The sequence below is a fragment of the Mirounga leonina genome, unplaced genomic scaffold, assembly GCF_011800145.1.
Source record: "Mirounga leonina isolate KUSES-001 unplaced genomic scaffold, KU_Mleo_1.0 Mir_154, whole genome shotgun sequence".
NCBI lineage: Eukaryota > Metazoa > Chordata > Mammalia > Carnivora > Phocidae > Mirounga > Mirounga leonina.
Genome location: NW_023270389.1, coordinates 62,121,965 through 62,143,239, shown reverse-complemented (window position 1 = coordinate 62,143,239; position 21,275 = coordinate 62,121,965). Strand labels below are relative to the sequence as shown.

General features: G+C 39.0%; 1 protein-coding gene across 4 annotated transcripts in view; it reads left to right on the top strand.

Moving 5' to 3' along the window:
* The window catches only part of AKT3 (AKT serine/threonine kinase 3), a 311,247-nt gene that overhangs the window by 115,784 nt on the left and 174,188 nt on the right, over positions 1-21,275 (top strand). For all 4 annotated transcript variants that reach the window (XM_035010956.1, XM_035010959.1, XM_035010957.1 and 1 more), the window contains one exon: positions 18,459-18,584. In XM_035010956.1, coding sequence (XP_034866847.1) covers positions 18,459-18,584 — 126 coding nt within the window. The remainder of the gene's footprint in view (positions 1-18,458; positions 18,585-21,275) is intronic.

The window sequence follows — 21,275 nt, the reverse complement described above, 5'->3', positions numbered from 1 at the left end:
TCCTAGTGATCTGCTATCTTTGAAATGGGTCTGTAGAAATCTTTCCAACAGCCATAGCTTATTGTTTTGGAATTTTCAAAATATACTGTACCTTAACTTAGCAACACACCAATGAACCTGTCGTTGTCCTCCTCGTGCTTTTTTATTGAGTTACAGAAAAAACACTTTACCAAGTGGACACATTGTTTAATTTTGTTTTGCATTTACTAGATTGCAGTGTGAGGCCAATAAATTAAACTCAGGCAGTTCTGTTGCTAATTACACCAACTTCTCTTGAGTATCAGATATTCACATCCATTTTATGAATATGGTAGGGAGAATAACAACTGTAAAACAAAGCAGTGTGCATGTAAGTGACTGTTAGCGTGCATTTCAGAAAGGATGAATGCTCACCATATGGTACAATTACTGTGTCCAAGTTTTCAAATTAGCTTCTCTCATCCTCCTTATTACTGTCTTTAAAAAGAGAGGAAAAAACCCAACATGATTTATCTGCTCTGCAGCAGAACTCCTGACGCAGAACAGCAACCCAGTTCTGTCCAGTTTCCCGCAGCATAATAGAGGCTGTCGGACTTTTTTATACTAATTACTGTGTGAGCCTCAGATGAACCCCCTCGATTCACAGGGCTTTGTCAGGGGAGGGGCTGACAGTGTGTCTGCCCGTTTGCAGCTGTGCTGTGGCTTTAGCTTGCTTCACATTATGCTGCTTTTTAGACTTGACAGAAGGGTGGGCTTTTTTTTTTTTTTTTTTTTTTTTTATTAAGGCAAAGCAGCCTTGTAGCGAAATGGTTTAAGCAGCTGCATTGTAGGGAAGCACAAAGAAGTTATTATTGTGTCTGTTTAGGGGGGTAGGACGGAGGGGGAGATACTCGGCTGCTGTTGATGCCGATTGTTGACTTGCCATCTGCCAGATAGGGAGAAGAAAAAAAATGACAGCTCCAGCAGGGTGTTCAAGAGGTTGTTTGGAGAGACGCATAAACATGTGCAGATGTCGAACTGAATAATGGCTAGAACTTGAGACGGTTTATGATGCTGCTGATGTTTGTGCATATACAGAATGAATGTATGTGTGGATTTGGTTAACCAAGGGTACATACTAATTATCATTGTTTTCCTGCCCGCCCCCCCTCCCCCTGATTTCGTTAATTAGTTTAGGGGCTTAATCCTTCCTCTTCCTTCTCTTATTCACGTATAGTTGCAGAAAGCAGCTTCTCCTCTAAATGGCAACGCAAACTTTCTCCTTTGCCCATAGAGACGGCAGCTCATCTAGTCGGTTCATATGGGCTGTGAATTGTTAACTGAGAACAGGAGATTTGGGCTCGGAAGTCAGGCAGGTAAATGGCCACGCTTTTCATGTGCACACGAACAGTTTAACACTAGTCAGTATTGTCAACTATTACTTGAGACTGAATTGATTTGTTTTCTAGCCGACCACTAGGGGTGAGATAGAGAGTCCCGAATTTATGTTACCAAGTAATTCCGTCCTACTTTGAACTCAGATGTGACTAGTTGTGAAGCAAAGTTGTATGGGAACCAGGCCTTCTCGGTTAATACTCTTTTTTCTCTCGGTCGTCTTTGATTCTGTAAATGACAGGCATGCATTGTCATCGCGGAGTATGGGTTTGGCTATAGGTTTCCTTCTGAACCCTTCTTGTCATTAGGTATTAGAGATGTGGTATCTCTGTAATTTTTTTAAAGGCTATGATAACACTCAGAGGGAACGTTTATTAAATACCTGTTTGATCACTTTGACCTTAAATAATCAAGAAGAAACAGTGATGTGAGGTCCAGTTTCTCAAAGGTGTTTCTGTTTTAGGACACCAAATTTTTGTAAAATTTTATTTTACATATTTATTTTTAAAAATATTTGTCAAATCTTAAAATCAAGCACGATGTGAGTGAAATTGCTGGAAAACAAAAAGAGAAGCCTTGACTTGTCTTTCCCCCCCTTTTTCCCCTATTTGGATTTATATTACCGAAAAAAAAATGTGTGTGGTGTAATTAAAGAGTTTTTATTTTAATTTTTGGTTAACTCCTGTTTTCCTAAAACATTTAGGGTTTTGTTGCGTAATTATGAAGCAGAAATGCCTAACGTGTGGCTGAAAGGCAAACGTAACTGACAGAGCTTTGTGACCAGAGTAATGTCTTTCTGAAAGGACCGAAGGAAGATTATCTGTTATTTTCCACTCTTCCTAAAGAAACAGAGGTCAGGTCTATTTAGAAAAACTTTCGAGCTCACTGTCAATTTCTCTTCAAGTGACCCTAATCTGTGTCTGCTGCAAAGGCTTAGAGACTTCATCAGCCACACTGGACCTTGCCTTTGTCCTGCTGTTGTATTTAGTTTTCTCTTTTATTTAGAGGCCACGTTTATGCCCCTATTTTTGTATGTGGAATTATGTACAAATATTTGTAGTTTCACGGTCAGGACTGATATCCCTGCTAAGTCTGGGAGCAAGCAGCATGCCGTTTTCCAGGTAGGGGCATTATTAAACCGAGTGAGTATGGTGTGACAGTCGGGGTGCCAGTGAGTGGCTGAACAAAAGCAAGCTTGTATAAGAGCAAACTTGCAGTTCTGGCCTTTATTCGTCATGTCATATTACTTCTCCTTTTTTCAGAGCCGTTTACAGAATCTGACTAGTGCAGGCAAGTATACTTGCTAAGGGGATTAAAATATTAAAGGCAGAGCATCTTTGAACTTAACACGGACCACATCCCTTAGATGAGTGACTTTACAGAAGTCCTTTACCTACTTAAGGGTCAATTTCTTCCTGTGCTACAAGAAGGCCATGAGAACTGCTAAGGCAGAGACCTTGTGAGGACTAAATGAGATGCTGATGAATTTAGAACGTCTGGACCCTGTGCCGTGGTAGCTGTTAGAAGAGTGTTTGGGTTTGGGGAGGTGTGGTGTGTCTGTAGGTCTGCAGGTCTGTAACTGTTGTGAGTGGGGCGTCTCCCAATGCTGGGAGTGTTGAATGGAGAGCACGCACTGTTCTCGAGGTCGTGGAAGAGATGTAAGGTGCTTTCTTAGAACCTTATGTCTGTTTAGTGATTTATGATTGTTTCACAAATCTGAAGGGAAGTTGATTGTTGAAAGAGAATACAAGAAAACTGTTGAATGTAGCTATTTTTGGGGTGTGATACGAGTGGTTACTCAGGCATGATTTCATATTGTATCTTATAAAATCATTTTCTACCTAAAAAATTCAGCCTGAGATTGCTGAAAACTGTATTTATTCCTTTAATTCAGTATTAATCTCATTATCTTAGAACTACATTTTTCTCTGCTATGGCCAACACTTAAGCTGTATTTGGGTTGTAAATACAAATATTTTAAAAATAAAAACTAGATTTTCAGACCTATCACACTGACTAAGTTTAATGATTGTAGTGAACAAACAATCCTAAAAATAATGTTTTATCTCCTCGTGGAGTTTTAAAATATGATGTGATTATCCTGGCTCTTGATTTTGCAGACGAAGACACTGATGAGGCTCATACAGTGCTGAGTGCGGGGGTGGCACAGTGTTTCCTGGAGGGGAGAGGGGGCGGCTGTGGCCGGCGACAGAGTCCCTCCCGTCGGCGTAGGCTGGTTAGTGCCCACGAGTGTGCAGGTGGTTCCTCAAGGTTTTTCCTCTCCTCCCTGATTTTGGGTGAAGAGTCAAGGAAGGCTGCACCCAGGAGAGCTGCCCCATCTGGCTGCTGAAGTGGTTAATAGGACTGGGTATAGTGACTAAGGACTTCTGTTTTGGTTTTGAAGAATAAATTGGTTACACTTAAAAAAAAAAACAAAACAAAAACCAAAAAACCGTCAATCTGAATGCTGTAGAACACGATGCTGGCTTCTCAGAAGGAGATTTTAATATCTAACAGCACATGGTGATAAATGCCAGTGTTCATGTACAGATAGTTAAGTGTCATCATTTAATTTTCTTTTTAATAATGGCCTCCCCAAAACAACTTCCAATACCAAAGAAGTGGAAATACCCCAGAGCCCATGAAATGTAGCGCCACAGATGAGGAGGAGACTCTCGCACTGTGAAGACATAGGAGTGAAACTGGTGCTTGGTGTATTTTCAGGATAATCCAAAAAGCCTTGAGGAACTTCTAGCGTTAATGGTATATAGATGCATTTGAATTGTGCCTCAGAAAAATCCTGCATGAATAGTAATTTTTAAAAATATTGGCCAGTATGTTGAAAACAGAAGAGTATTTCTCTGTCTGACATATTCTTTAAGGCATCTTGCTAAATATTTTGGCTTAAAATTTTTAATGTGTTTTAGTTTAAGAAAATCTGATTAAAGATGTTGGTAAACTTGGTAGCACTTTTTAGAACAGAAGATGATTAAGATACAAAGGCAGAAAGGCAGAAACCGTGAAGTTCGTGTAGTTTTTGGCTGGGCAAGTCACTTATTTGCTTGAGACTGGAACACAGCATCAAAGTTCATAATTTTATACTTTTAAGTGAAAGCACAGAGAACAGCAGCTGTTGTTTCCTGGCATCTCTCTGAGGAGATATTTAAACTTAAGTATATATATTTATTACAGAAAAGAGTTTTATGCAATGACCTTCTTTCCCTTCTCTGCTTTTACATTATGTTCCATTGACTCTTAAGCTAACTCTGGGTACTTTTTGTTTTAGTTAAATAGGTTTTGGAATGTAAGAATTTTTTTCTTTGACCTTAAATTTTCCATAGTATAGTATAATTTAAAAAGAACACTACTGTTTAGTGCCCGTAGCACACATTTTAAGAACCCTGTTTAGTCAAAGTCACGCCAGGTACTGGTATAGTTCCTGAAGGGAGAATCATCATCCCTTAACTTGGGGAAGCAAGGGCTTTTCTTAAACATAAATACAAATTCTATATGAGGGTGTATTTCCACTCAGTGGGAACCATATGTGAAAGTAAAGTTTGTTATTTACCTGCTTATAATAATTTTTATTTCCCTTCAGGAGCTCACTCACTGTAAGACCGCTCTTCGGTTTGGGCTGGGTTAATTGGGGGGCGATGGTGGCGTGCGGTTGGATGGTCACTGAGTAACTTACACGTAAGACTCTGACGTGAAGATTAGTGCTTTCTATATTCTTCAGTTAAAAGTTTGCCATGTCTCCGTAGTATACAGGGCTGGTTATTCAGCATTGTGTATCGAGTGTTTTGTACATCCTGAAAACATTCTTTGACAAGCAAATGCCGGAAGACTTTTTTCCTACTTTGCGTGCAGTAGGTGCTTTCTGAGGAAAAGGAATAAAACACCCACTGCACATTGCGTTAGGTCCAGGAAAGGAAATTGATCATCCTCATGCTCTGTGAAGATTTTTACAGTTTTAGAAGCAGTATGAAAATTAGGTCAGTGCTTTGACCCTACCCTACCCATTTGTCATTTGTCTTATATTTTATTAATAAATGAGGGGTAGTTTGGTGCTGAATATTAATCTCTTTGAATTACTTTATCTTTACTCAAAGATTTGAATGTTCTGGTGTCCTGCAGTTTTTAAATAACAAATTACAGACACCATTATGACAGAAACTTAATAGAACTTAAGAGAATTTATACAGTGCAGAATCATTTATGTAACTGCATTTCATTGGATTTTGAATGACTTTCATGACTGATACCTCAAACCATTTTCCTTCATGATGCCTTGATTTCAAGAAAATCTTTCCCTTCAAACTTACTGGAAACTCTGGGAAACAAACACTCTTAAGCTTGTAGAGGTACAGGTAATGATGAGGAAAGAAATACGTATGATGAGAAATATGCCCATTTCAGGTTTTCTTAAAAGATGGTTTTTATGGGAAGGGTAGGTGGATTGTTTTCTGAAATTTCCTATGTGTTAGGTAATACTGCCCTCAGAGGGCCAAGGTAAGTAAATTCATTTTTAACATTGAGAAGCAGCTTTTCTGCTCTTTATCTGATCGATAAGCTTGCTTTGCGGAGGCGGAGTGGACTTCTTTGAATAACTGAATGGTGTTTGATTTGTTCTGTTCTTTTGAATATGTTTGCCGTCCCTGCACTTGCGTGTGCTGACCACATCAAGCCCATTCAGCCTTTTTCTGAGAACATGAAGGCAGACGACGGACCACAGACTGCTACATTAGATCAGTTTACAAAGGGGATAAGAAAATTACCTAGGAAAGTTAAGATGATTTCACTTGGGTGTCTTTTAGCTTTTTGTCTCTTGGATAACAGATACGCTCTTACTCAAAATTATTTGAACCACACTTTTGAATATCTAGCCCAATTCATTGAAATGAAAACCTTATTTTCCCTTCAGTTTTATAAACCTAAGCATAATCACAGCTTTACAGTACAAATCAAGATTAATTTACTTCACTGGATATGTAGTTGTTACATGTAAATATAAAATGTACTACCAGTTGAAATATGGTATCATTTCTAAGTATTTATGAAAGCCTAACATTAATGTATGGTTTAACACATACCCAAATTCAGAGTGGTTGAGGTTAAATAATTAACTTGCACAATAAAAAAGGAAGAGTAAGAAAGGCCTGGTATAAAAGTAGGGAGTTGTATACTCTTGTGTTTGCTTTTTGTATGTGCTAACCTTTTATGAGATAATTTGAAAGAAACATGGAGATGTTCAGTAGTAGATCCAGTGGGGTGCTTGATTTTTTTCCCCATAGATTTACTTGATATTGAATCAAGAAAGACTGTTTCTGTGACAGCATTATCTGTTTTTAACAAAAGAGTTCAATTGGTTGAGTATAAATGATATGTAACTCATTGTTATTGGTAATAATGGGGGATGAAAATAGGATATAAGCAAAGTGAATAACAAAAATTGAAACTTTTTCCACAAAAAACCAGCATCTAATCTGCTCAGCTAATGTGAAACAGTGATAGTCGGGCCAAATGAGATGAACAAATTACACTTTATTTTAAATACTCCACTTTTGTGTAGTTTAATATGCTTGTGTATTAAGCACTTGCTACATCTTTTTTGGTTAGCCGTACTTTATTCATTTAACAAATGCTGTGTAATGCTCAGTATTAGCCAGACGTTGTTCTGTGTACTTGAGAAATATATTTTTTAAAGATTTTATTTATTTGAAAGAGAGACAGAGCATGAGCAGAGGGCAGGAGCAGAGGGAGAGGGAGAAGCGGGCTCCCTGCTTAGCAGGGAGCCCAATGCGGGGCTCGATCCCAGGACCCTGGGATCATGACCTGAGCCGAAGGCAGACGCTTAACCCCTTGAGCCGCCCAGGTTCCCCCCTCATAAATATTAATTCAGTTCTTCTTAATTGTTGTCCCCATTTTCCAAAAGAAGCAGCTGAGGCACAGAGATAGGAAGCAGTATGCCCAAAGGCACACAGCTAGTTGGTGGTAGAGTTGGCGTTTGAACTTCAGAGTATGTGCTTCTCACCACTGGTGGTAATATACTTCCTCCTTTTGAGGGCTTGAGCAGTGTGGCAGGGCAGGATTTTGTTTACTTCAGCAGATCTTTATTCAGACCTCAACTCTGTCCTTGGCTTGCCTCAGCATGGCTGTGCAGAGTGAGGCTACTCTGGCACCTGTCTCTCTGTGTCGCTGTGGGGAAGTCATGGGGGTGACACCTGAGCAACGTGCATGGCTCTGTGCGCTTGAGTGTCCCCTTCATCCTGCCTTTTAGCACTTCTTCTGTTCACCCCTTACCTGCTGTGAGACAAGTCTCGGTCAGTATACGGCCTCGGAAAAAACGAAGGGGGAGAAGGATGGGGTTGGGAAGGCCAGGGATTCGGCCCCAGACGGATAGAGTTTGTGGTTTGATGTGGTGTCATTTTCGGGTCTTGTGCTCCTGGAAATTTATTACAGGGGACACTCAGTAGGTCTGAGATAAAACCTTCTGCTTTGTTGGGTTTTATTCTACAAGGCAGTGATTTGAATATAGGGGTGGGAGGGTTGAATCACCTGAGGGTTTTTTCAGATGGCGCCGCCCTTCTCCCGATGATCAGGCGCTGCTGCCAACTCCCACCACCTGCCCTACGGAGACATTGATGGTTGTAAATACTATCCATCGGATGTGTTCTAACACAAACATGGGTTGAGCTATGCAGCGTTGTGTTAGAGTGAGATTTCTGTTTGAGAGAGCTTTGCTGACATGAGTGTGGCTTACGTAGTGGTAGGTTTATTTATTCAATTAATGGATAAATACCAGCCGGCTCTGTGGTAGGTGCTAGAGGTGCATAGTGAGTAGGCTGGTGTTATGGACTCCCTGCCTCCGTATTTGATATTCACTAAGGCTATTTACTGCAGTGAATATATAATGTAGGAGATTACATTAATTTAAACATTTAGGGAATATGGTGTGGCGAAATGGAAAATATTTCTAATAAAGAAGTTGTAAAATGTCTTCTTTTAAAATTTGTCCGTTTCTTCGAAATTGTTTAAAGTTCTGTGGCCCTAGCTACTTTGTTAAAATAGTACGGGAATGACCGGGTGTTTAATGCCCTATGTGGAGTTGGAGACTTCTTGCTATCATGCAGAAAGCAGATTAAAGAGAAGGCTCTGCTTTCACAATCTACAAGGGCGTAAATGTAAGCAAAATAATAATTTAGCTCACATTTAACCCAGCAGGAAGCTGAGTGCAGATTGAGTAATTCTCCACAACATATCTACTGCTATGTAAACTAATCTCACGGTTTATTCTTCATTAAATTGCCAAGATGCTGTTTTTCTGTTGGCTAGTTTGTGTGGATGCTTTTTGTTCTCTCTCTCTCTCTTTCTTCTCTGTCTTTCCATTCACCTTGCTTTTCTCTCAAAGTAAAACTGAACAGTGTAATTCTTTTAAGATGTTCTTAAGTTTAAAAGGATAATTAGTTAAGTATCACAGTTTTGAAGTGTAGTGTTTTCAAAAAACAAAGGAAACCGGGATTTGATTAACTAATTTACAGAATACCTGGAAACAAATACCGGAATGCTAAAAGATAGGTGATCATTGTGCAGTGTTCTGGAAAAGAGAGGAAAATGATAAAGTAGGTGAAGTACCGGCAGGCCACCGTTCTGACCTTAGAGAAGGTCACTCTGGAACATCTGTGGTATTTAGCAAGTGGGTCCTTTTCTCGTCACTGCTTCAGCTTCAAAGCAAAACATGGGCCCCAGCCTTCTTTAGGAAGGAGATATGAAAACTATACCTAATATAAAAATGACAAGTTCATGCATTATGCAGTGGAAGCACAATCTCTTGACTATAATATACTTTTCAAAATAATCATGGAGGAGCATATGTGGGAAGGCAGAGGAATGTGGGTACATCTGGAAAGCTTTTAAGGCATCTTGGAAGCACAACGCAAAATCACCAAAATTGTAAACACCTTCCATCTGGTCAGTTGCAATGGTAACATTGACCAGTACAAGAGCAGACAAATCTCTCAGTGACCTTATGTGACAGCCAGACAAGCAGGGTGAAATCATCATAAACATTTGAGTGTTTTGCAATATGACCTCATTAATCAATACTGTGCAGAAAACCATGAGAGAAAAAGAATGCTCAGGCAGGATCTTGAAACTTGAAAGGCTCAGGTGTGTTACACGTTACGCTAGGTGAAAGAAGCATCGTAAACGATTACCAGGCCTCCGCTTGTATTGTCATGAGGCTTCCAAGAGGAATGGGTGCAGGGCCTGATCTTGGAACCAACGCAGCAGCAAACCAGTTCTTCCACGAAACGTTGAGGGATCCTGTGCTGATATTCCTGCCACGCCCTTTCCCCGCAGGAATGCATCAGACCACAGATGTTAGGGAGCGCCATTCCACAAGGCACATGGGGTGCCCTGGGAAATGCCACACGTGGGAGATGCTGCCACCCCTTGGTATGACTTCCTAGATCACGAAAAACTTCTCGTTTTGCATTTTAATTGCCCAAAGCATCCACTTTTCTGCAGTTCTCACAGCTCCCCGCTAGGCTTAGAGCACCACGAGGGCAGGTCCTGTGCCTGGATCCGCCACGCCTGTGTTCTCCGTGTGCACGTGCGCATTTTGACACTCAAACGATGTATTTTTGAATGAATGAATCTATCAGAAGCCCATTTTCCCCGGTTCTAAATAAAAGTGTTTCAAGAACCTTGTTCTCTGAGCTGTGACGCTTTGAGCTATGAACAGTACCTGAAGATGAGGGAGCGGGGCGGAAGTGTGTAGTGTTTTGGGCATGTGTGGTAGACCCCACCCAATTTTCAGAGAGGATGGAGACACAGCCAGAGCTGGTCGATGACGGTCAAGGAGATTGCACAGATGACACCGCAGAGTGTGACCTGCAAGGGAAGACTATGCTTGCTTGAAAGGACTAATAAAAGGGGAATGACAACCCAAACCTCTGCGTTTGTAGGAGCTGAAACACCTAATCAACAGATCTAGTAAGCTGGTAGAATATGCAAAAGTACTTTCATTTTTTAAAAAAGTTACGTTTCAGATTGTCCCTTTGAGTTGAAAAATTGTTACTATGCTAGCTCATTGCAATGTAGATAATACAAAAAAAAAAAAATCCTTAGGATTATCTTCAAGACACTTGTAAGAGAGGACGATGATAATTTCAGTGAGAAATTCTACTTCTTTTATTCCCTGAGACACATTCATGGGGCTTTTACTTAGATCTATTTGGAATAGAACACTTGCAATGCACTATATAAAAATGGAACAGACAATTTCAAAGATTGCAAATGTTTTGTTATGTTTATCACCATGCATTTCCGCAGTAACTATATTTGGCTGTATGATTTTTAAGATATTTAAGACATAGCACATTATTGTGAATTATATATTCAGTATTTGTGGTGCTAATATTTATTTATGAAGATCGACTAGTGGAAAAAAGATTCTGCTATATTTTCTCTTAGGTGGTTCATGTGTAAATTTGGTTGGCATCTGTCAACAAGCAACTAAATACGTAACTATATTGTGAACGATGAAATTAATCGATTTTATACTGCTATCAACATTAAACCTCTTTTTGTCTTAGGTAAAATTTGTCCCATGAAGACTTTTACTTAAGACTAAAGCTTTCTTAAAGTCATATAAATCTATTTTGACTGAAAGCTGCCATTTTTGGGTTGAAAAGCTCTTCTTGGGAAATTTTAAATTATTTGATTTTCATGGTCCTGTACCCTGTGTATATCATTTAATAAAAATGATTCAGAGAGATCTGAGATTTTAGCTCTTTTTTTTTTTTTTGGAAGACTAGTTACTCTGATATTCTTACCCCTGTCTTGAAAAAGAAGTATTATTTAATTAATTAATTAATTTTGATGTGGGATAGCCTTTTCATTTCTTTGGAGAGGATTCAAGTTTTATATACCTGACACTAGCTAAAGAGACTTTGGTTTGGGGGGTGATAGAGTAAATTTATTACTGACGGTTGCCTGTTACCTCATTTATGACCATATTCATGCATGAGCGTACTACTGATTAGTGGAATATTTAATGCAAGCTTGAAGATGAGTTGTAAATGATATGGCCATAAATGACAGTGGTTCCACTATTTAATAATAACAAAATCTAACTCACGCTGCGCTCAGGTGAGTGCTTTCATGTCCTGTCCTTCAGTTTGCTACAATTACGCTTCTTGGGTTTCAGATCAGGAGGCTAGGAGTAGAGAGCTTAAAGTTCCCATGGCTGAGAAGTGGAAGAGCCAGGATTCAGACCCACCCATGCTGGGAAGCTGCAGCATAACGCTCGCTCCGAAGCATAATGTTGTCCTTCCCAGAGCACTTGAAGGAAGAGGCAGAGCGGGGAAAGAACTGAGGCCCCATTGGAGAAGTTTCTTGATCCTGTATTGACCACGATTATTTGTTGTGACTTTTATTACACAGCATAGCGTTTGTCTTAAGTAGGGTTCTTTTGTTCTGAAAATGTGACCTGCATGCCTTACGCGGTGGTAAGATGGCCCGTTGCTTGTTTGTATAAATACTGTTGGCTCTCCCCCTCTGTAAAGAATGAAGGTGTAAGGTTATTTGTTATTAACAGACACAGTGAGTGTGGATATTATTCATTTTCCCCCTCTGAGATGACAAAGACAAACAGTAATGTTTTAAAAATGTGGATTGTGATTAAACATGGATATAAAATACAGAGAATATATATTCTCAGGAAAGCTGAGCTTATAGTGGTTTCGGCTTTATGATGAGACGGTGGTGCCTCCTTCCCGACATGCGCTCGCCCTCTTGCTCCGGGAGTGATTAGCTTGGGAAGCCTATGTGACAGCACGAGCACGTGTGAGTGGCTGTTGGTACTTTCAAAAGCTGTGTCCCCTGAATCTCTTAGAGAAATCAGAATTTCAGTTTGCTTGCAGTATAGTTGTTGGTAACCAGCGTCATTAATTTTCTTTGTATTTTATCCTAGGGAAGAAGCTTATCTTAAAAATGATGCTTAAGCGTTTCTTCTAATTAAATTCTAAATGATCATGTGTGTAGGATTTGTGAAAAACAGTACTACACTTGTACAGACTTCTTTTCAATTGGATTCTATCTCTATCTATTTTAATGACACCTTAGTTCATGCACCTAATTGTGTTTTGAGCATAGCCCATGCCAGTGGAGATGAGGCCGCCAGTAGACGAAGGAGTCTTTCTGCACTGTTCTCAGCCTGTACGTACTTGACTGCACATCTAATTGTCTACTTCTTGCGAAGTTAGAGTTGGGACCAGGTTCTGGAACATAGCCTTGCTGTACAAATGCATGAATGCATGAATCAAATATTTATCAACATAATTCACTTATGGGGATACCAGCTGAATCATTTCTAGGGGTCTTTTTTCCCACTGGTATGTCTAAAGAAATCTAGGTATTTCCTGGTTATTCTAGATGTAAGACCATTTGAACGTTTTCCTCAGTCTGCTTTTAGTCCTAAGGTATACATTTGCACTTTTTCAAAGTTGAAGTCATCAAAAAGTGCCAAAGCAGGAGCTAGAAACCTGATTCTCAGTGAAGTATTAATGGAATAATCTGTAGTATGTGAGGATTGTCAAATACAAGTGTAATTTGAAATTAGGTGAACAGTAGGAAAGGAGCACTGTCAACTTTGTTGGATAACCCTGAGTTGAATGCATATCACTAATAACGAGGATCCACTTGAATACTCTGTCAAAATATTTAGGTGCAAAATGAGTATGAATTTAAGCTCATACCATCTCCCATCTGAGGTTGTTATTGAAAGATTAAGCCCGAGAGCCAAAATATTAATTGTACTCAGCTGGAGAAATCAAGAATGTCCTCTGTGGCCAACATTCACTCAAAAACACTGAGGTTTTTTATTTGTTTTAAGAGCTTACAGGAAATACATTATTAAGTAAAGTAAGAAAGTTAGCAAAAGTCCAGATTCTGAAGTCAGTCGGTTATAACCACGTGAAACTGTGACCTCTAGTAAATAGCCTTTCCAACCCCACATTTGACAAACAGGATTCTCTCCTGTTGATGAGAGTAGGTGGATCTTTTCCTTTGCGTTCGTAAGGTGTTAACTACGTGTCTCTGTTACCACTGATGCCGAGAACTTAACTGACCAGTAGGGTTTGGTTTTGTTTTGGTTCTATAAACAAGCCTTTGGTTAGAGTGCTAAGAAACCGCAGTAAGTTTTCTAGTGCCGCCGTAACAAATTACAACAAATTGGGTGGTTCAAAACAAAAGACAGTAACAAATTCTCTCACCGTTCTGGACACCAGAAGTTAGAGATCCGGGTGTCAGGCAGGGTCGGACTCCCTCCAGAGGCTTCGGAGGAGAATCTGTTCCTTGCCTTTCCAGCTCCTGGTGTCTCCAGGTATTTGTAGGCTGGGGATGCGGCGCTGGGTCACGGGGCCTTCTCCTCCCAGAGTGTCCAAGCCCCCTCTGCCTCACACGTTTGGGGATGTCTGTGATTGGATTTGGGGCTCACCCAGCTCATCCAGGATAAGACCCTCTTCTCAAAATCCTTCACTTGATCACCCCTTTTGCCATCTTAGGTAATATTCCCAGGTCCCGGGCATTAGGGTGGGTACATATCTTTTGAGGGGTCATCATTCAGCTCACTACAGAAGCCAAAATATCAGGATCCCTGTTGGGAAATATGCTGTTTCCAATATCGAAACACATGTACTTCAAAAAGCATAAAGCCTCCAGCCAAGGAGTGTGAGAAAGAATTGAAAGCACCCTTCATGAAGGGAGATAGAAAGTCGGGAAGAGATTGTGCTGGAAATCCCGTCCAGGTGTGGCTGTGACGCTTGCTGAAGGTTTATTGTGATAGCACGTAGAAGTGTTGAATCGGTACCCCGTAAATGGCTGCTGCTTTTTTAAACAAGACTTTCGCCCCGTTACAACCAAGCTGTCTCTTAAATTAGTTGAAACCTATGGGCTATAAATATCAAAGTATGGTACAGCTTGGTTTTAATACAGCATGTGTAAATTTAGGTGTAAATGCTATGTTTAAAATACAAGATGTGATTGACTTTTAGCAGTCTCTCTTAAAAGGCTGGGTGGCAGAGAGGGCACCTTTGTTCTGGGCACTTCGCCCCATAAAAGCAAGGACTTTTTGGCCATATTTTTAGAACGGCTTGAGAACATGTTCCTCATCCAGACTCTCACTGCCTCAACTACCGAGTCAGTGAGGAGAGCGTGCAGGTCCCTTTTCATGACCAGCTGGACAAGGTCCCCAACGCGGCAGGAACAATTCTGCTTTGCCATCAGGGTGCCTGGTGGCCTGTCATGGTATCGTGGAAAGCTATGACTTTTTATACTCTCTGGAGCTAGGAGTCTTCTTCTTCTTCTCTTCTGGGCCTAGTAGGGGGCGGTAAAGCTTGCTTTTTTGCTTTATTCCCTACCTTGTGAATTTGTGTCCTCGGTAAGGCCCAGTTCTTTGGCAGAAAAAGAATCCCTTCTTAGTTCTACTTTTGGAATTAGAAAATAAATATTTAATTAGGCCAACACATCATGCTATTATATGAACTTGAGAACATTCCTGGGAACCTATAAAAAAGGATCTGCTTTCAGGAAGTTTTCAGAAGCCTTCTCTGAATTTTAGGGGTTGCCTGAAACCTGGTGTAGTACTGGAATAGAAAGTCCAAGAGTTCGAGTCCTTGTGTTTCTTATGTTTTTGATCCACTACTGTGTCTCTAGGACCCAGAGCAAATAAATAAGTAAATGTACTCTGTCCTGAACATCTTCTTAGGAAGTCCATTCATATTATAAACAACGGTCAAAAATCAAGAGTCTTAAAGTTGGAGATCCACTGTTAGCTTTCTGTGACAGTACAATTTTTGACTGATTTAACTGAATCAACTCAAAATTATTATTCAAAATTTATGAGAAATAATACTTTTTATTTTAACAGCAATGTAAATTTTGACTTTTCAATTTTATTCCTGACTGCGAATGACTCCTGCACTGTCTTGGTGTAATGTATTATATGTCAGGGATACATAATAGATTTTTATTTATATTTATTTATTTATTTTTTAAAGATTTTATTTATTTATTTGACAGCGAGAGAGGGAACAGAAGCAGGGGGGGTGGGGGAGGGAGAAGCAGGCTTCCCGCGAAGCAGGGAGCCCGATGCGGGGCTCGATCCCAGGACCCCGGGACCATGACCTGAGTCGAAGGCAGACGCTCAACGGCTGAGCCACCTAGGCGCCCCAATAGATTTTTTTTTTTAAAATAACTTTTTGGCAGCCAGAAGCCTTGCTGTAGACCACATAAAATATTCTAAATTTCCCAAGATTTGTTTAACAAAAAAGAGAAGATTTATGTGCTGGTGTTCTGTGTCTTTCAGCTGAGCCCATGACAGCATTAGTAGCTGACGGGAAATTATTCTTAGAAATGAAAATTTGATGTTTATTTCTCTTAATTTCATATTTCTTGAATATGTGTTTTCAGTACTTTCATAAAATGAGAAATAGTGCTATCCCATTTTTCTTCTTTTAAATTTTTTAGATGAATTTGTTTTATCTTTTGTATACTTATTAAACTGTTGCTTATTTTTTAGCTTGATAGACTTAGAGCATCTGATACCAATATGAATCTGTTACTGTTTTGCAGGAGCTTTTGAAATCTAAATATGATATTACTAATTAGATATTTAATATCTAATGATTTTAAATTTTATGTAGGAGTCCATAAGTAAAAATGGAAAAATAAAGTAAGTACAATCAAGAAAGGAACTTGCTTCATCTTTGTAATGGGAAGTGTGAATTTAACATTCTGGTTTTGTATATTTGGCATGTGTTTATTAACCTTAGGGCCATATATTTTCACTAAAGCGAAGTGAGGAGGGGGATCAAGTTTTCTTTTTCTTTCCCTTTAAGTGCTTTTTATGTGCTGGGATGATATTTGTATGCATCTCCTTCACGTATTCGTTCATTTGGTAGATTATTATTTAACATCTACCAGGTGGTAAGCACCAGGGTGGGCAGTTGAAGTACATCACTGCAAGGAAAAAGAACTGACAGTAATTAGGACCAAAGGGGAAAATCAAGTTTCGAAGCAAAAATTAGAACATATCTGCCATTGTGAGCTTGATGGCTTCCCAGTGCTTACTTTTCTGATGATACTTGCCTAACCAAATGTGTCAACACTTGGAAGATCAGTATAACTCAGTGAAGCAGTGTTTTCTAAAGGATCCATGTTTGATGTTGCAAAATCATGCATAATGTGTAAAAGATTCATTCAATGTGTAATAGAGACCAGTGGATTTTCACATAACAGTAGGTTTCTTGACGTGGTTTCAGATTCCACACTGCAGTTAACCTTTCAGAAAACCTCAAGGAAAGAGAGCCATAACTGTCCCAATACTCCTGCCCTTTGCAGCTGCATACCTGTTGAACCAATCTCTTTCCTTTATCTTAAACCAAAACAACATACCACAGTAGAGTGAATACAGAAGCAGATATGAGAACCTGGCTATCTTCTGTGAAGCCAGACATCAAAGGGTTTTGTTTTTTTTTTTTTTTTAAATGGAAAGAAGTTCTGCTCTTGTGCTGATTTTTTTGTTTTAGAAAATATAATGATTTTCACAAAAATGTTAGTTATATTACACGTAATAAGTTTATTGTTATTTTTAAAGGAAGTAATAAAGGCATTTAAATTTTCTTTTCAGTTCCTAATATAGTAAACATAGACATAATCTACCTAAATAGATTGTTGGAGTTGTCAGTGATGGTTAAGGGTGTAAAGAGGGGTGAGGTAAAGAGCTTGAGAACTGCTGATCCAGAGGCACACCCCATATCTGAAATGTATGTTGGGGTGAGACTATGGAGTTGCTTACATTTTATGCTAAGAGATTTGTACTAAACAGAGTCAATATTTTTGAGCAGAAAATGATGTAGATCAAAGTGGTACAGACGGAGGATTAATCTGGAAGGGATAGATGCATGAGGATGGAAGGGGGGAGAGCAAGGCAGGGGGGCAGGCACAGCTCAGCAACAGGAAGGCAAGGCGTGAGGGCCCCCTTTGGGTTGGGCTAAATGAGACATATCTGAAGGCAGCGCTGGCCTAGCTGAAGGAGAGGGAACCAGCCCCATGTTAGCCTGAGTTGGGCAACTGGGGTCCAGGGAAGAAGCTGACTTGTAGGGAAAGTGGAACTGGGTTCAGTTTCTTGCAGGACTCTGATTCAGCATTTGAGATCAAAGAACCGGGTAGAAATATCCAGTAGAGAACTGACAATTTTGAGACCAGATAGCCTTCCATCTCTTATGGTGTCATGGAGCACCTCTGTTTCTTAAAATTCAGTCAAGTCGCTTCTTAGGTAAGCAGCTTGTGATCTGGTTGCTAAAAATGTATATTTTGATAGCTAGGTGATAGTTTATATCAAAATTTGATACATATGCATTTATTGACTATTATGTGCTTGGCCTAGTACCATGTGTTCTTACAGTTACTACTCTTTGTGTGAGCGTGTATGGTTTTTAAGCTCTGTTAACCCATGTTCTTTCATTTTCTTGACTTATTTACAGCATTTTACAGAAGATAATTTCACTATTCAGAACAATAAAATGTTGTTTAAACAAGTTATGATAGAGATTTAATAATGAAAAGACTTTTCCCCCTTTCTTCCTAAAAAATGATGCAATTAGTCAGTAGTACATGGAAGATAAACATCTATTTCATGTTCCTCCTTATGATAAGTGTTTTTCATCGAAATTCCTTGATACCGTATGTGGATGATTTACCAAGGCTTTTTAAAATGGTTGAAATATGCTCTAACAACCATCTGATAAAATGAAAAACTGAACAAAATGTGTACTCAGATGAATGATTCTCTGAAGAAATAATGGTGCAAATGAATTATCAAAGTGTGAAATCATTAAAAACAAAACATGTTTGAGTTTTTATTGAATCTTAATTGCAGGCTTATGTATTTTCTTTTGTAAGCTAAGTTAAAAGAAAATTGCCTAACTAAATTTTTAGAGGCCAGTGTTGTGGGACATATATCGTACCATAATTTATTTTTCACATAAAAGCTGCTGTTCATTTTTTTCCCCAGCATTAACATGCATGCTTTCCTCATGTAGGAGAATATATAAAAAACTGGAGGCCAAGATATTTCCTTTTGAAGACAGATGGCTCATTCATAGGATATAAAGAGAAACCTCAAGATGTGGATTTACCTTATCCCCTCAACAACTTTTCAGTGGCAAGTAAGTCCATTATAATTTTTGATTCACCTTTATTTATTTGCATGACCTCATGTGTCAGCTATCTTACAATATAGGAGAAGCCTATGAAAAAGTTTAGGCTTGTATTTAAGTGCAGGGAAGTTTTCAGCTTTGATACAATTTCAATTCCTTAGCATAGGGATTATTGATGATATATGGTCTTATATAATACAATATAGTTGAATATAGAACCTAAATTTGATAAATACAATTCCCCAAATATGTACCTCAAGTTTTTTCTTTATAAAAATGTATACAGGGACCTTTGACCTCCATTGCTAAGTGAACTTGGTTGTTAAGATTGTTGCAGGACCTGGTACATTTCTAATCGGTTTCCTGTCATGATCTTAGCTCTTTTCATTGATCATAGGATGAGAAACAAGTGATTACTTCGGAAGTTGTTTTCTGGGGAGATTTTATGTTTGAAGTTAAATTTTTCTTCCTTACAAGTATCTAAGAAAAATGTTTGTAATGAAAATTTATTTAGGAATTATATATTTTCTTGACCATAGCCCAGAATAAACTGAAAGATGCTGCTTCTGGTGATTCTGGTAACAGTTATCCTCACTGTGTTATGACCAGGCTCTTCGGGCTGGCTGTATTAATTAATCAACGAAAGGGTTGTCCGGTGTTAATTTAGAAATAAAGCATTTGAAAAAGTAATGTTAGGTTAAAATAAACTTGCATAAGAGCTAAAGTCTGTACCATTGAGATAAAATCTTTAGCCAGACACCATTCTTAATTTTGATTTTGGTTATATGTTGTTTTCTGTTAGCTACATCTGAAACAGATAGGAGGTAAAGATTGAAGCAAAAAAATTAAAATGAATAATATCAAATAGGAGCAGAAAAAAAATGCAAGATAACAAAAGTCCTTGAATGTTAGAAAAGTCATTTTAAAATTGGATAGAGCCCCAGCCTTTTTTATGGATACTATCTTTTAATTTTTTTAAAGAATAAGATAAAGCAGTAAACCAAAGGGTTTGTGAAATCAGTTGAGTGGCAAGAATACTAACTTGTAAAACAAACAAACAAACCCAGACACCTCTCTGTTTCTATAAATGGATTTTTATATAGGGATTTCATTTTTTAAGAAGTGAGAACACTGTTAATATGTACGTATTCGTTAAGGAAACCATTTTCCCCCCCACCAGAATGCTCATTAGATATTTATGGCTTTCTTTTAGTAGTAAATGATTTTTAAAACCCTGTTGTCAATTGAAATAATATCTTGTATATTGCATTGACTTAAGAGCACATTTTCATTCTAGAGACTTTTGGACTAGCATTTGCTTCAAAGTGATAGAAATTGGCTTTTAAAACACTAGCAGCACACGTTATCTCCTACATAAAGCCAGTACAGTTCTTAGTTTCTCTATTTTACTAGCAAATGGTATTGGTTTGTCTGAAATAATTTACAAAAGTACAGAACTCCTGTATCTGCTGATCAAAATGCAGCATTTTTTGACCTTATGAAATTTCACACCCCAGCAAGTTTTAAAGACATACTGTATGTCACAGTCTGCCCACATCTGCTCCAACACTTCCACTGGCAGAGGCTGGAATCAATGCTACATTCTGGGGGAGAGATCCTATTTAGTGACTGACAGCCTATCCGCGAAATAAATATTAGTCGACATCTGTAATCTTTACTCGTATAATCAAGTAGTTGTAGGTAATTGACTCAAACAAGTAAAGTTGTAGACCGCTCCTTCATTTTCAGAAGTGTGTTAACATGGGTCTGAGACCAAATAAACTGTTTAAGACTGATGGTTCTTAAAACTTGACTTACCACGATCTTAAGCTGCCGTGCAGAAATGAGAGGCGTAGTGAAATGGACGCTGGTTGAAGAAGTCGTTCCAAGTTCAGCTTTGCCACAAGGCATGAGTATGACCATGGATGGGTCATGCTCTGAAGCTCTCAGCATCGTGGGAACACTCGGATGCAACAAACTTCAAGGCCCATTTGTCTCCTGCGTGCTGTGGTTCTGTGAGGGGCAGTTTGAGCAGACCGTTGCAGAGTGAATAGGAGTTAAGTAAAGTAGGGGAGAAGGATATTCCAGGCTGAGGGGGACAAAGAATGTTTTTATGAGACATTAAGAGAAAGAAGAGTTGGAGCAAGGAAGGGTTACTTGGCCAACAGTTCCCCTCTGGCCCTGGCCCCCTTGAGTAAGTGAAAAAAGAGACGATTTTACCATGTATTTCTAAGGTATGTTGGGAAACGTTATATATGTATATTCCACTGAGACCTACATGAGTCCCCTGTTTTTCCTGATAATTAAAAAATGTGACTTCAAATTTAATATATGTGGGTTTTACTGGAATTTGACCAAAATAGGCTTTTTATCCATATGAAAAAGGGAAGTAGGAGAACCGGTAGGGACTTGGAATCCCTCTTTCCAATCTTCACTAACTTTCACCTTCCTTCCTTTCTGATCTAAAGTTCCCCCAAACATGGTGTATGCTCCGTGTTTCTCTTAATCCACTGCCGTCTCGCTTTCTCTCTCAGTCACTTGACTGAAACCAATCTCCGTAAGTTCTCCAGGGACCACTTTACTTGCTCAGACAAGCAGACATTTTTCCGTTGTTTTTTTCCTGGGTCGACACCTCGGGCTGCGTTTTATACTGTTGGTCCCAGCTTCTCTCTTGGCATGAATGTTCTGGGATGTCTCTCT